Here is a 17,057-nt window from a genome sequence, read left to right on the forward strand (position 1 = left end):
ATTCTAAACCAAATAGACTTAACAACTACTTTGACTTAGATAGGTTTAATAATTGAACCCAAGTTGAGTCTAGTTAATTGATAATATCTCAAGCAAAAAGATTATTTTCGATTTGGGTTGGATTAAATTTTGGAAAAATAAAAAAATTCAAGTCGATTTGCGGGTTGACATTTTTTAGGTTGAGTCAACCCGACTAACTCGAAAATAAGATTACAACCCAACCCTCCCGTACGTTTAGGATTATTATGAAGATTAAAAATATTTGACATTTGTAGCTGATATTAGTGATGCGATGTGATTCGTGAATGTTTGATATTTGGGTTTCATGAGATTTTAATTATTAATGTAACATGTATTGTGCATGTGTAGTTTTTTTTTTTTTAAATAACAAGAAAAGTCAAAAGAACAACCCGACAACTCAATTCAACTAAAAAAAATAGAGGATTTGATTGTAAATTCTATATAGGTTGCTCGGACCACTAATTTGAAATTTTAGATTGATTCAAAAAAGATATCTCTATCTATAAAATTGACTAAAAGACATTTGAGGATGGAATGTTCAACTTTAGATGCATTGTCCAAATTGTATGGGTGCACATGAATAAAGATATCAATTGTTGATATTTTCAAGCAAAGAGATTTCATCTCAAAGTCCTCGATGACATCTTTCAAGCAATATGATTCAATCTTTATTAAACGAAGAGATTTGCATTAATCTATAGCAAGATTTATTCTCGGGATCGTTCTTATCTAAATGTGGTATTGTTTCATTTATGCACCTCTTATTTATTCATTTGTCACATGCCGGCTAGCTGCTACCTTAGTTCGTCGTAGCCATAATCTTAGTGAGAACTATACCTGTAATAAACCAAGTCCATCGTTAGTAGATACTATCCTATTTGAACTTTTCCTTTCGAGCTTCCACTCAAGATTTTTAAAACTCGTCTGTTAGAGAAAGGTTTCCATATCCTTATAAGATACTGTTAGAATCGTACAACAATGCACACGCTCGATCTAGATAAACACAAAGAACAGATAGAGAAAAGTGCAAGGAGAACTCGGACTAAAAGGATTTTTTTTATTGATGACTTCACGTATGTACGAGAGAATTACAGAGAATAGAAAGTACATTTACAGAGCTCTACTTGACCGGATATATATAGTTCAATTTACTATGTATCGCTTTACCCGATTTAACCATCTACTATATATAGCTATTTACTATATATAGCTATTTACTATATATAGTTTTACCGAATTTAATCATTTACCATATATAGCTATTTACCATATATAGCTTTGCCAGCTTTACCAAATATAACGGATATAACCGTTGACCAAGCTATAAATAAGCAGCAAGCTCCATAACCTAACAGATACATTTCATTCTCCTCTCCAACCGGTGGAATCTCACGTTACCATATTGTTTTAGTGACCCACGTTCAAGATTCGAATTTTGAACATGGAGCGTTATAAAAATATGGTTAAGCTTTTCTTAACCATCCTATCCTTCGTATAGCTTTTATATAAATGTGGTAATTTTTTATTTATGCATATCTCCTTTATTCATGTGTCATATGCCGTCTACTTGCTACCTTGGTTCGTCTCCCAACCATATCTTAGTGGGAACGGTATCTATAATAGACCAAACCCATCGTTAGCCGATACTGTCCTCTTTGGACTTTCCCTTTTAAAGTTCTGCTCAAGGTTTTTAAAACCTGTCTTACAGACAAAAATTTCTACACCCTTATAACAAAAGTTCCTCTCTCTAGCCAATATGCAATCTCACGGTACCATATTATTTTAATGACTCATATTCAGAATTCAAATTATGAACATGGAGCGTTACAAAAATATAACATCTTTGACATCGAAAAGTGATTTTATAATCGAGAGAGTACACCATATCATTAAAGAGATCGTACTAATTAATTACAACCTAACAACACAACAAAAAAGAAATAAAACATAAGAAAAAAAATCATCAGTTTAGAACAGAGAGTTGAAATTATAGAGTGATACATTAATTGAAAGATTGACAAATGTAATTGGCTAAGATAATCATCATGTCAAGCCCACTTCGCCATTAAAGACATGCCACCAGCTCCTAAGAGAACGGCAATATAGGATTTGACTTGAAGTTTGATGCTGCCCTGCAACTTTGGGCCCATAAAGTCAGCTGAAAGAAGATCCACTAAAGCCATGTAGATGAGGAGGCCAGCTGAAGAAGCATTGAGTAACCCCACAGTGATTAGGGCACTAGGGCTGTTTTCTTTGTATGTCTTTGACAACCCTATTCCTAGGGCTATCCCAAATGGGGTTGTCACCGAGAAGAAAAATGCCATTATTGCCTTCTTCATCCATTTATATTCTGCCTGCAATGTTTTTTTTTCCATCCTAATCGAGTTAGAGTCGAAATTTAGGGTTACTAGGGTTTTGGGATTGCGTTAGTTTGGCTCGGTTGGTTGATAATGAGTCGTTTAGGATTGAAAATAATATAGAAACCGAAGTAATTCAAAAAACGGAGTATGATAATGAGATAAATGTAGCTTATCCTTTTATTTTATTGAAATTAAGAAGGATAGTGTGAGATCCCACTCGGTTGGAGAAGGGAACGAAACATTATTTTAAGGGTTTGGAAACTTCTCACTAGGAGATGCGTTTTAAAAACTTTGAAAGGAAGTCTAAAAGAAAAACCCCAAAGAGAATAATATCTGCTAGCGGTGAGCTTGAGTGGTTAGAAATGGTACTAGAGGCAGACATCGACATTGTATCAGTGAGGATGTTGGCCATGAAGAGGGGTGAATTGTGTGATCACACATCAATTAGAGAGAAGAAGGAGTGCTAGTGACTCTGGGTCTCAAATGAAGGTTTATTGTGAGATCCCACATCGATTGGAGAGGGAAACGACTACCAGCGAGAATGCTGGCCTCAAAGGGGTGGATTGTGAGATCTCACATCGATTGGAGAGGAGAACGAAACATTTTTTTTATAAGGGTGTGAAAACCTCAAACTAGTTGACACGTTTTAAAAATCTTGAGGGAAAATCGGAAAAGAAAAGCCAAAAAAATGACCATATCTACCGTAGTGGACTTGGATCATTATAAATAGCCACCAAATTTTTTGGAAATATGGAAACCAAATTAGAACTAAAATAAAATAAAAAGGCAATAATATAAATACAATCTCAATGAATATAAATCATAATCAATTTTGAAAAATATGTGAACCAAATTAAAACTAAAATGACTATCAAGTCATAATCAATTGATATTTGCTTAGATTCGTCCTCTTTAGTCAATATAATCACCATATAAATGGATGAAAAAAAAGTCATCATTTAGATAATGACTCGATAATGACCCTATGAGGTACGTTTTTGTCAACTAATGGTTCACAAGGGCATCGACTTTGAACATTAATGATAATCATGGAAACACGACATAGAAAACTATTAAAAAATGATATGGCCAATAATTGATCGCATTGAGACCACAAAAGCTACTTAGAAATTAGAAGAGTAATTTAGGCTTAAAGAAGTAGTAGCTAATCACCTGAAGAATGCAGCCACCAAGACCCATCCCTTCAAACATTTGATGGAAACAAAGAGCAGCCACTAGGCCCTTGATTGTGCATGTGTCGTTTGTGGCTCCAAGTGATAGACCAATCACAACCGAGTGAACCACGATTCCCAATTCCAAAACCTAAAATAACGTTTTGAACGGAGATGAAGATTCAAATCTGCAACCTCGTGATTAAAATAAAAATGAAATGAAAGGGAAAGAAAATGTTCACCATGGCAATCACTCGGTAACGTAATAGTTGAGAACCAAAACTAATTTCTTTGTTGTTACTAGTAATAATTACGGGCAATTCTTGATCTCCTCCTTGAGAATTTTCAGGCATAACCTCGGTATGTTTCTTGGTATACAAACTCGTAGCCATGGAATCGACCATGAGCGTGAGGATCGCCGACATCATGGCAACGAAACCCGAGAAGGGAAACTTATGCCATGGATTCTCTTTCAAACAATTCGACCAAAGCATATCGAAAGAATCAGGTAGAACATGCATAAAACCGGTGGCGAGAATGATGCCAGCCGCGAAGGCTTTGAGGATGATGAACATGTTTCTATCAGGGTGCAACGACGGGATCGATCGAGTGAAGAGCGGTAAACAAACGCCGATCACACTCGCAATGAGGATCGAGAAAATGGCGATGATTTTGAGTCGTAACGCCTTTTCTTTATTGGTGCATGCATTGGTTGTTGTTTCACATTCATTAGATTGTGAAGCAGCTTGGGTTGTGAGAAGACAAAAGAGAAAGAAGGAGATGGAGAAGAACTTGAAAAGTGAAGTGGATGCCATTGACTTGAATTGGGTTTGAGTTTCTTACCCTTTTCTCTAGTTGATATCTCAATTTCCTTGAGTTGTGGAAATTGCAGAAAGAGAGGTTATTATTTATATGCAAATTCCAAGAAGGAGATTCTCTCATCATCCCTCCAAAGGGTATTTTAAATAAAACGTTTCTAATCTTGTTGCTATCATATGCTATCTTTCTTTTTAATTCAACTACATCTCAATGGCCCCATTGATAAGTTCAATTAATTAACAAAAGAATTATAAACAAAGTTTTAGTTCATTAATTTTGCAGGCTCCAACTTTTTTTTTTTTTTTTAGAAAAAGGGAGAGAAATATAATAATTTTTGACGGAGTGATTGTTTGATTCTCTAAATGATTATAAATAGAAAACTTTCACCACGAGATGTGGTAGTTTTAACAAATATTCTTAGAATCAATATCTAATACTTGAGAATGAAGATTCTGGAGTTTATTTTAGACTAAGAAAGAGAGAGAGGGGCGGAGATGGAGTGAGGTCTACGCCTTGTGGATTGGTTTGCTATCGACCAGAAGAGCTTAGTAAGAATCTTGAGCATATTTTAATTGACTAATAAAGAGACCATCAAGAGTGGGTGAAGAGCCATAATGATAGATCTAGAGACAGTGATTTGGTTCACAACACCTTCATTGCTAGGAGTGGAGGCCGACAACGGAGCAGTAGGCGGAGCCAGTGGAGAAGTAGTTGGTGCCATAGCAGGTGGTGAAGTTCCAATGGGCGAAGAGGGAGTCACGCCCCCCAGAGCAAGGGACGAAGATGGTGTTGAAGCCGTAAGAGTTGCCATAGTGGGCAAAGGAGCCAATTTTGGAGAGGAGGCTAGTGCGGTGCTCGGATTTCAAAGGTAAATCTCTGCAGAAGGTCGACAGGCTTGTCGAGATTCTGTATATTTCTGATGAGAACGTTGATGAGGATCTTGAAGTTAGGGTTTTTGTGAAGGATGAAGAGCCGCGATTGGGAACAAAATGAAAGAGACTATGTTGGCTAAGGAAAAACCGATTGTGTTGGAAAATGTGAGGTTGTATGTACAGAGTAGGGCAAAGGGTGGTTTGGAGGCCAAAAGGGTGGAGCCGAAGAGTAATCAATCGTCAAAGCCCATGCATCGTCCAAGAAGGCTCCCATACCATTGAAAATCGTCAAAGTCAGCAGTGGTGGTGGAGAAAAAGACGAGTAAAGGATTCAAACGCCATTGAAAATAAAGAATCGGAGTTGCTAAATCGAGAGAGCTCTCATACCATGAAAATATTTGCTAAAATCACACCCCAGATGGTGGTGAAATTTCTATATATGTAATGATTAAAGAATCAAATAAATTACAAAAAAAAATATGGAAAAAATAATAAATAGATACAAATATATCTACCTATAATAATAGAACAAATATAATATCTATCAAAGACAAATATCTAGCTATTTACATATAATAAAGGGTTAAATTTATTATATATGGTAAATTGTAATTCTTTTTTACAATGGATGCACGTTTTCTTTAACTCAATTCTCAAGTATTCGATATCAATTCTTCTCCGTTTCGAATACTCAAGTCGCATTATCAACAACTTTAATTCGAAGTTATCACACGATAACGAATTATAAAAGATGGATATATTTATTTTTCTAAAGTTTCACACTATAAGGAATATTTTTCTAACTTCAATTAAATTTCAATCCCATCACACTTTTTCTTGTGCTTTTATCTTTTTTCTTCGCCAATCCCTTTCTATAATTATTTATGATTAAGGGCATTTAGATATATATTTTTTGTTCTTGTTTTGCATCCATTCTATTAGCAAATAAAAAATTAGGGTTTGCATTTGGAGAAGCACATAGATAGGTGTGTACGAAGAACAAGGGCATGTGGAAGCTTGTGGGTAGCCATAGGCAAAGGCCAAGGCATGCAAGTTGGAAAGATTTGATATCTATTTGTCAAGTTGGAAAGATATGACAATTTTTTCTCCAATTAACAAGCTAGAAAGTGACTTATAGCAAGTTATTTGTTCTTAATTTCTTTTTACAAATCTAGTCTCACCCCTTTTTCTTTCTTAGAAAATGAAATTAATTTAGGCCCAATTCTATTTTCTTTTTTCATCTTGAAATTTTGAATATTATGAGCTCTTTAAATTATCATAATATAAGTAGGTAATGTAATTATATTGTATAAGATGTAGGGGAATGCTAAAGTCATCACTTGTGAAGAGGAATACTGATGTTATCAGGTATCAAATCTAGATTTCAAATCATGTTCTGAATCTCGGGCTTGAGACATTACAAAAACAAACATTTTGAAGATTTAAGCATTTAAAAATTGTGTGAGATCCCATATCGGGTTGGGGAGGAGAACGAAATATCTTTTATAAGGGTGTGGAAACCTCTCCTTAGCACACGCATTTTAAAAACGTTGAGGGGAATCTTGAAAGGGAAAGCTCAAAAAGGACAATATTTGCTAGCGGTGGGCTTGAGGCGTTACAAATGGTATCAAAGCCAGACACCAGGCGATGTGTCAACAAGGAGGCTGTTCCCCAAAGGGGTAGACACGAGGCGGTGTGCCAGTAAAGACGCTGGGCTCCGAAGGGGCGTGGATTTGGTCGGGGTCCCACATCGATTGGAGAAAGGCTCGAGTGCCAGTGTGGACGCTGGGCTCTGAAGGGAGGTGAATTGTGAGATCTAGGACAATATCCGTTAAGGGTGAATAATTTAATCCCTATTTTTAAAATTTGAACAAATAAAATAACACTCGAGAATAATCCGAATCAAACTCCTATAAAATATTTGTAAATAAACAATTTTAAATTACAAATATTGAGGAAAAAAAAAAAAAAAAAACACTCGACCACAAGTTGATCTGAAATGAAAACGGTCTGTTTCATCCCTCAATTTTCTAATTTGATTTTGACAGATTCAATTGAGTTGACTTTATGGGGTTTTGTTATTAAATGTTAATTATAGAAAAAAAAAATAACGATTTAAAATTTAGACTCTGATGACCTCGATGTTTTCCTACATTCTTTACGATATAGTTACATTACTTACTCGTCACTTATAAGAGTAAAAATTATCCCCGTCCTTCCAATATGCTTATGATTGAGCAACTGAAAAAATGGTACAGTTTATTTGTATAGGTAGTAACTTAATTTCTTTTAAACTTTTTTAGTCATTCGTATCCTTAGGATCATTCTTATTCGGAAGTGTTATTTTAGTTTATTCATGTACTCGTCATTTACTTGGATGTTACAAAAACACACTCGGACAAAATATATGGTTTAATCAATAAATATAAATATTTTTCCAACCATATTAAAGAGAAAAGGTTTTTGTTTTATTACTCCTAAAATAGACATAAAATTGAAGACAAACAAAAACATGAATATTTTATCATATTAATGAAAAATCTGTTACGATTGCACAATAAAGTATACACCCGATCTAGATGAACACAAAGAATATGAGAGAGAAAATGGTACGAGAACTTTAGCTAAAAGAATTTGTATGAATGACTTCATCAGGTAAGTAAACCAACTGAGAATACAGAAAATGAAGAAAATACGTTCTGCAAGCACATTAATGAGTTATATATATGATTTCTATTTACTAAATATAGGTTTAATAGATTTAACATCTTAGAAATATAATCTATCAAATATATTTCGGTCGAATCTTTACGAAATATCTACCATATATATCTTTACCAGAGATTTACTGTAAAAAAAATATTAGGCTCTATATCCCAACAATCGGCCACCTAGAGACTGATCCAGTCATCCAAGATTTTCATTCTCAATTTCACTACACCATACCAATTGAGGCTTTGAACGAATTCAATGTTTCAATATCAACACATTTTGTCAACATGTTTGCTGGATTTTTTACCCACTCTTTTTCTTCCAAATACATCACCATCTTCCACTAACTTTGTGGGTGAAATGGTATCGCCTTCTGTCTTTTGTCTTTAAAGATAGACCGGGTTCCTCACTAACTGTATGACACAATGACTATCTTTACAACGAATCTTCTCGTGCTGCTTCTTGCCCAATTCTTCCAAATAGTCTTTCATCCATATGATCTTCTTTCCAGCTTCAGCTATTGCCATGTACTCAGCCTTAGTAGATGAAAGAGCAACGCATTTCTGAAGCCTAGACATCCCATCATCCATAGCTTACTCCCACTTGATTGTATCTTCCAACGGTAGGGTCTCATCAAAGGGCTTTGGTTCTTCTTTTTCAGTCAGCAACAAATAATGCAATGAAGGTGAATATCTATTTGGTGCTCTAATAGTTCTGGATGATCTCCTCAACACCTGTTCAGGTGTAACTTGTTCTATGTCTGGTTCTTCAGCAACAATATCAGGAGTTTCTTGAGCTTCTGCTGTAACATCACTGGGTGAGTTTTCCTGCAACTCAAGCTCAACTCTCACTTGCTTTGTTGTCTCAGAGTTTATCTTCTCTTTTGTCCTTGTACACGACATTTTCATCAAAGGTCACGTCACAATATCTTAGAATTTTCCTATTCTTGTCATCCCAAAACCTATATTTGAACATGTTAGAGTCATAGTCTATTAAGTAGCACTTCACAGCTTTAACATTAAGCTTGTCTCTTTTTTTTGGATCCACATGAACATACGCAGTTCAACCAAAAGTTCTCAAGTGAGAGTACTTAAGTTCTTTTTCTGTCCTTACTTCTTCTAGCAATTTGAACTCCAAGGGTATCGATGACCATCTATTGATCGAATAGGCTACTATGTTCACAACATCAACCCAGAATGTCTTTGGTAGTCCAGAATGAATCCTCATGTTTCTTGCCCGCTCATTGAATGTTTCGTTCATCCTTTCTGCAATGTCATTTTGTCTTGCCTTACCAAGAACTGTCTTCATTAATCTAATTTCCTCAACTGCACAAAATGTTTTAAACTCTGACTTGTGGTACTCTCCTTCATTGTCAGACCTCAGACATTTGATCTTCAAGTCGGATTGATTTTCAACTTTAGCATTCCACTTCTTGAAGGTGGCACACACATCTGACTTGTGTTTCAGAAAATAAATCCATACCTTTCTTCTAAAATTATCGATGAAGGTAACGTAGAACTTTGATCCGTTAATGGATGAAACTGAAAATGGTCCCCAAACGTTTGGATGGACCATTTTCAACCGCACTTTCTTCAATTCTCTGCCAGCCTTTGTGAAGCTAACTCGTTTCTGTTTGCTCATAATGCAGTTCTCACAAGGATTCATATTAATAGATTTTAGACCTTCCAAAACTCCTTTTGTAGCGAACATTTTCATTCCTTTGACGCTCATATGTTCAAGTCTATTGTGCCATAGACTTGAATTTGAAACACTCTCAGCCATAGCAGCCCTGTTCATACACCTTGGTGGTGTATAAGGTTCCAGATTTTGTGTCATATGCTACCATCATAGCACACTTCACAATCTTCCACGAAGTCTTTCCCAACTCTATTGTATAACCTGTGTTATTCAACTAACCAATGGAGGTCAGGTTCTTCCTGGGACTTGGAATGTATCTGACATCCTTTAGTGTCTAATGATTTCCAAGTTTTTATGTAGATATCCCTCTTTCCTTCAATCTTCAAAGTTTTGTTGTCGGTAAGATACACTTTGTCGAAACTTATAGATTTAAATTCTGAAACAATTCCTATTTGGAGATGAATAAAAAGATGCATTTTGAATCCAAAATCCAGGATTCAATCGGGTTGTCCACACTAAGGATTAGAGCATCCTCAATATCTTCTACTAATTACATGGAATCGTTGTCATCTTCAAATGTGTGATTCGGCTTCTTCTTCAATTTTGTACAATCTGTCCGAAAGTGACCTTTTTCTCCACAATTCCAACACTTAACGTTTGGTTTGTTTGGACATTTTTTTTCGATTCTTTGATTTTGATCATTCATGTTTGTTTGGGCTCTTTGATTTACTTCTTCCCCTTCGATCAACACTGAGAACATTGCCTAATGAATCTTCGATTTCCCATTTGCGAATATTTTCGCTGAGAACTGCATCTTGAATTTTATTAAATTTTAGTTTATTAGATCCTCGTGAACTGCTGATTGCAGCAACAACAGTATCCCACGACTCGGGTAAAGACTACATCAAAATTAATGCCTTAATTTCATCTTCGAAATTAATTTCCATCGAACTCAGTTGACTTACAATCATGTTGAACTCATTTATATGATTTGCAACAGACCCACCTTCAGACATTTGTTGATTGAACAGCCTTCGCATCAAATACACCTTATTCATAGCCAACAGTTTCTCTTACATATTCGACAATGCCTTCAACAGGTCTAATGTCGTCTTTTTTTAAGGATGTTGAACGACACATTTCTGGATAGCATCAACCGGATCAACCCTAACTTTGACGATCCTTGAGCTTCAACTGCTCCATGGTCATGGTATCTGCCGTCACCCCCAACAGGGGTTCGTGAAGATCTTTTTAGTACAGATAATCTTCAATCTGCATCTTCCCAAAACTAAAATTGGATCCATCAAACTTCTCAATTACAATCTTTGAACTTTCCATCTTCACAAATCGTGGTGAATTTCGCGTAGCTCTGATACTAATTGTTAGGATGACACAACAATTTACACATTCAATTTAGATGAACACAAATAATAAGAGAGAGAAAATGCAAGGAGAACTCTGGCTAAAAGAATTTATATTAATGAATTCAGGTATGTTAACCAACAAAGACTGACAGAGAACAGATAAAGTACATTTTTGAAAGCATTGGGTAATCGGGTAGATATATGGTTTCGGTTTACTAAATATAGATTTAACAAATTTAACCCCTACAAATATAATCTATGAAATATATTTGTGACCAATTTTTACCAACCATATATATTTTTAAAGATCTCTACAAAATATCTACCATATATATCTATACGGATCTTTTACTATAAAAAAAAAGCATCCAGATCCATATCCCAACAAAATCCGTTTAAATTCAACATTACTATGAAATTATACTTGTGTGAAAATTCTGCATTAAATGTAAGTAATTTGTATTTTGATTTCAATTGTTGGACTATGTTTGTTTTTAATTAATTTTAATCCTCATTTGGTATGGATATGGTTATTGTAGGTTGGTCGGGCTTGTTGAACTTGTAATGTTAAGATCATGGGAGAATCTTGGTTTTAATTGTCGCATGTCATCTCGCTCCAACCTCCAGCTTTCTCATGATCTCCCTCTCACTCGTTCAACTCTTGCTCGATCAATCTAAATCCCCCACAACTCATCTCAACTTTTTAATCTCTCACTCTCGTGATCACCTTGAATCTCCCACCCTCCCAATCTTTCTTTTATTTCGTTCTCACGCTCTATGATTAGTATCAACACATGAATAGGTGGAGTGGTTCAATGACCATGACGATGTAGTTTTGGCAGCAATCATCTTGTAAGTACTGGTCACGTCGTGTCCCCTCGATTTATTCCCAGCTGAAAACCTCTCTCTATATCATGGTTATTTCTCTCTATTAGTATCTCTCTTGACTAACACAGCTGAAGCGCCCTAGTCCTAATCGAACTAGTGTTCATCATCATCCCTTTGTATGAGTAACTACAACTTTTAATTGTAACAACCCGCTTGCTAATCATGGATGGTTAACTAGACTTAAAAGTAAAAAAGACGATAAATTTATCATTGTTAAAATAAGTGTTTAGGGTTTAGGGTTTAGTAGTTCCCATGCTCGCGTGCGGCTCTTGCACGCTCCCACCCTCAACCAACCACCTATAATTCATTTGTAAAACAAAAAATAGTAAAAATGAGTATAAAAATATTCATAAAGCCATCTATTAAGCCGCCAGTGTAGATTCTTATCAAATCTTCTCCATGTTTCTTATGGCTACTTGTTCTATTTGAGCCTTGAAGTTAGCCAATACCATAGCTTAACCATAGCTTAAGTCAATCTAGCTCTCTAAACTCATATGTCCATTTACCCACCTCACTTAAGTCACTTAATAGGGTTCTAAGTTGTATTTAGCAATTTATTCCTAATTTCTTTAGTCCATCTAAGTTTTTATGATATTTGCATACAAGTCGGGGTGCCTCTCATAAAATTATGGGCTCTAGGGTGGATCTAATTGGTACGTAAGAGATCAACAATCAAAAGATGATCAAAATCTAAAAGTTCTTTTGTTGGTTGTAATGTTATTGTAGAAATTTATGTTAAAAAATTGTATCTTATTTTCCTTTTGATAGATTTCTTCACATCTGGACTTGTTTAGTTGGTGCACTTGGAATGTGTTGTACACCGATGTAATCTTATGTCTTATTTAATTAATTCAATTATTGATACCTTATATGTTAGCTACATTGTTGGAGATGTTATATCCTTTTCTATGGCTGCAAATGAACTTAAAATCTCTTATGCTTGGTTTTGGATGGCTAAGTGCTTGTTGTGATTAATCTATTTAAGCATAAAATATTTTAATTTGAAAGTTGGGTATTTAAATGGATCTCTTTCTTGATTAACAGACTTAGGAAAATACTATAGAATAGAACTCGGCTTTCCACCGTCTTCAATTCCTCCCATGTTTCAATTGGTTCTTTATAATTTCTCCTCCATTTTGATTTTAAAGATATTCGCCCAATAATTGCGTAATCATAAATACTACTCAATTGTGTAATCTCAATTTTCTTTTTTTACTAAAATTTTTGCAATAGAAAACATCTCAATTTTGCTCATATTGCAAATACTCCTCTAGATTAGATCTCCCATAGAAAGTTGGAATTTTCTGCTTTACTCCCCTGACTTCTCTTTTTTCTCCTCTCTCACATTGGTACTCCCTCTCAATTCTTTTTGGTGTTAATATTTCTCTACCCTTCTTCGGTCTCTTCCTCTCCCTCGACCGACATCTCTCCCTCCCCTAGGACTATATCCCGCTAAAATGGTGACATTGTCATCTTCTTCATTTTCAACTCCTTCATTCAAGAGTACTTCCCTTCCTTGAAGATTACCTAAAACTATTTCAATTCGCTCCATCCAGTCTGTCAATGTACTAATAACTTGATTCAAACGAGAAATAGTCTCGACTTGTGCCTCTCTCTACCTAGCTTTATTAATCTCCTCTCCATTTCCTTTGTCTTGGTTCATGATTGTACAACCAGTAGTTAAATATGTTTAGGACCTCACACACTCAACTCATTGATTTGACACTCAGGGACACTCGTGTTCATTACACACAAAGGTAGGCTATCTGAGAAAGTGACTAAATTATGATCAAAGTAAGTTAATATATTGCCAATAGAAATCAAGTTAAGTTAATTATAAAATAAGAGTAAAATAAAACAAGAAATAAACAAATAATGGACACAAAGATATTTTTGGATAAAATTGTATTGAATTCCAAAAAGAAAGGTATTTTGAGAATGATCTAACTTTCAATTCTACACCAAAAATTAGAAGTTATCTGTAAATTATGAGGAGAAAAAAATATCAAACTCAACCCTTTACCTGGTTTAAGAAGAAATGTGAATCAAAGTTTATTTGATCTATAAAATAAACATGCAAATGTATGATAAGGACAATTTATAACCCTAATTTTAATAACAAATAGGATCATGATTTTTTTTTAAATTTAAATATGATCTTAGGAAGAAAATGAGAACAAAGTGAGAAATGAAAAAAGAAGTGGAAATGACCGTAAAAAAATAAATTGACAAATTTGAAGAAAAGATAAACACGAGCATAAAATGCAACCTAGGCTCTAATGTCAAATTGACAACTCTCATCCTCCGCCCAACTATCCAAACTTTTGTTGGAGTAAAAATTTTGAACCAAAGAAATTAACACCTCCTTATACATAATTTGGATCAACTAAGAGATGAGACTACAAATTTGTTCTAAATTGAGTCACTCTACCATCGAACTTGATCAAAGCTCGATTGAATGACTTAAATTTGACTCAGATTCAATCTACTACAACAATTGTTTGAAACTTAGGACTTTTAAGGTGGGTATTTATAGTCTCTCTACAAAATAAACTTCCAATTCTTCAATTGATCACTAAAGAAGTCAGTGGTCATTATTTACTCCCACTCCCTTCAAATCTACCCAAACGAAAAGTTAATTTGAAAAGTAACTTCTCATCCTTTTGCCCACTCCAACCATTATGAAATAAAAAGTAACCAATAAATTTTTCTAACAACTTATCAATAAAATGCAATTTATATCAACTTCATTTGCTACAATATTCACTTCTAAAGCTCCAAATGGTCATTCCTCAATCGAATCAGATTGTAACACATGAAATAATGGTTAAACCGAGCCTATCCAATTTTGTAGATGAAAAATGAATGCTTGTTGAATCTCTTGACCTTATCACCCGATCATGTCTCCAAAATGGTGTACATATTAAATTGCTATGAAGTTATTCTTACCATGCAAATAAGTATAAGCTCCCACAAACAAGAATTCAAATTCTCTCTCTTCATTACTCTAAAAAAAATCTGAATCCCGTCACATTTTCCATCGGTAAAAGTTCTTTTTACAAAAAAGCAGAGATTTTCCATAAACATCTTGCAAAAGTTATATTGTTTGTCCTTCGATATTGCGTAGATTCAAGTCTACAAAAAATAATGTTATCGTTTCGATATTGCGTAGATTCAAGTCTACAAAAAATAATGTTATCGTTTCGATATCATTTCGATAAGTCAATTTATAAATTCACTTTTCATCATAATTTCATTAATTTCGTTACAAATCTCTTGACTTGGGCGAGAAAAGAAATACCAAAATGATTCATTTGTTGAAATGACAAAGTTATATCTTAGATTTTTCTTTTCTTTTTTATTTTTATCTTAATTTAGTTGCAATTATTTAGATTTTAGTTTGAAATTAAATACACTTTTTCACAAAGTCATGTCATCATTAATTGTCATTTTAGAAAATGATTAAAACTTAACAAAATTAAAAAAGAAACACTGGAAAAGGAAAGATCAAGTAAAGATCTTGAAATTGTTAAGTTTTTTAACTGAAATTGATGTTATGGACTCACATAGCTTGACTTAGATTTTAAAGGAAAAAATTGAACTTTCATTAAGGATAAATTAGTAATACGAGATTAAGCTAATTAAGTAAGTTACCCTACTATCGGCTTGGTCGAAAGACATGTCTTATGTATGATAACACGTGTCCAGTGGTTCTTGCACATGTCGTGTATGTTGTTATGGTATTAAGATGTGCTATGATGATACTATGATGATATGATGATGTATTACGATAATGTTATGATGTTATGATGATGAGATGTACCATGTTGTATGATTAGGATGATGATGTATTATGATATGATCCCATGAGATGCATGATGATGCTATGACATGATATGATGATGTGCATGTACGAAATGTCATGTTACATTATGATGAGTTTTCTAATACACAACCCGTGAATGATGTTATAAATGATAAATGTATGAAGGCTTATGCATGCATTTTTACCTAGAGTAATATGTAAAGAATGTGTGGGGTTGTGTCACATGAATGATTCTAAGATGAAAAGTATAAGCACCTTGTGCATATTGTATACTCATTTACATTGAGATACTTTCCCTTTTATGATGACGAGTACGAACACATACACTATGATGATGATGATCATCATGATGCCTTGCATGATATTCAAGGGTTTATTGTGCATCCGAACGTCTGGCTACAACCAACTAGTCAGACTATGATGAGCCCAAGGGGTGTGTGAGCCGCTGGGTGGCCTCACATTCGCACGTGTGGGTCGTGTGTAGAGAAGTACTACACATCCAATTTGTCCAAGCTGGAGGCCCCTATATGATGATTTTAAATGATAGTCTCTAATCATGACTCATGTGTTTGCATTCTCTAACCCTAGTCACTTACTTAATATTTCTTAAAATAATCAAGTCATATGCTACTTTTATATTCAGGTAACAAACAAGACACCCTTGTACAGATGACCGACATTACAATTAAAGACCATGACACATGTATAGGGTAATCGCATTTAATTTCGTAGATCTTAGGTTAGTATAGGACAATTGCTGTTTTTATATTTACTTATGATTATTTTAATATTTTCTTTGTATTGTTTTAAGATTTTTTTCTTAAACATATAAGATTGTTTTATGAAGTCATTTTAAATGAATATTTCCACTCAAGATGTTACGTCATGCATATGGTAGAGACTTTAAGTTAGTAGAAAACTAGAGTCGTTACATATTTTCCATAATATCTTAACAATTCGATCATTCGAAAAAGTTAGAGGTTACACGTCGCTGACACTTGACATGAGGGTGAGTGATATGGACAAGTACATTTTAATATAGTTAACATAAGCAAGTTTAAGACCCGTACGGACTATAGAAGGGTTTAGACATACTCCAAAGAAGCCAAGTATAACGCATCAAGAGTCGATGAGAGGTAAGATAGACAAAACAAAAGATTAATCGTTGGGAGAACATTATAGAGAAAACACTTATTGAAAATAAGGTATTTCCATGGACATTAAGCATTTAACTTTGTAATTTCTTTAAAATAAGGTATTTCACTTTCAACTAGTCGTATGGTGATTAAAAATGAAATCAATCTCTCTTTCTATAATGGTGTACACGTAGGACTGCCTTGAAATACTAAATGCTATGAAAGAAGTCAATGAAAGTGGTTTAAATT

General features: G+C 34.4%; 1 protein-coding gene across 1 annotated transcript; it reads right to left on the reverse strand.

Moving 5' to 3' along the window:
• Positions 1-1,878: 1,878 nt before the first annotated feature.
• Positions 1,879-4,368, reverse strand: LOC111456906 (probable zinc transporter 10). Its single transcript, XM_023098968.1, has 3 exons — positions 3,796-4,368; positions 3,555-3,704; positions 1,879-2,375 (listed from the first exon to the last, which is right to left on the reverse strand). Exons 1-3 carry the CDS (start codon positions 4,366-4,368, stop codon positions 2,070-2,072), a joined length of 1,029 nt encoding a protein of 342 aa, XP_022954736.1. The 3' UTR covers positions 1,879-2,069.
• Between the last annotated feature and the right edge of the window lie 12,689 nt (positions 4,369-17,057).

This window comes from Cucurbita moschata, unplaced genomic scaffold (genome assembly GCF_002738365.1).
Source record: "Cucurbita moschata cultivar Rifu unplaced genomic scaffold, Cmos_1.0 Cmo_Scf00019, whole genome shotgun sequence".
Lineage (NCBI taxonomy): Eukaryota > Viridiplantae > Streptophyta > Magnoliopsida > Cucurbitales > Cucurbitaceae > Cucurbita > Cucurbita moschata.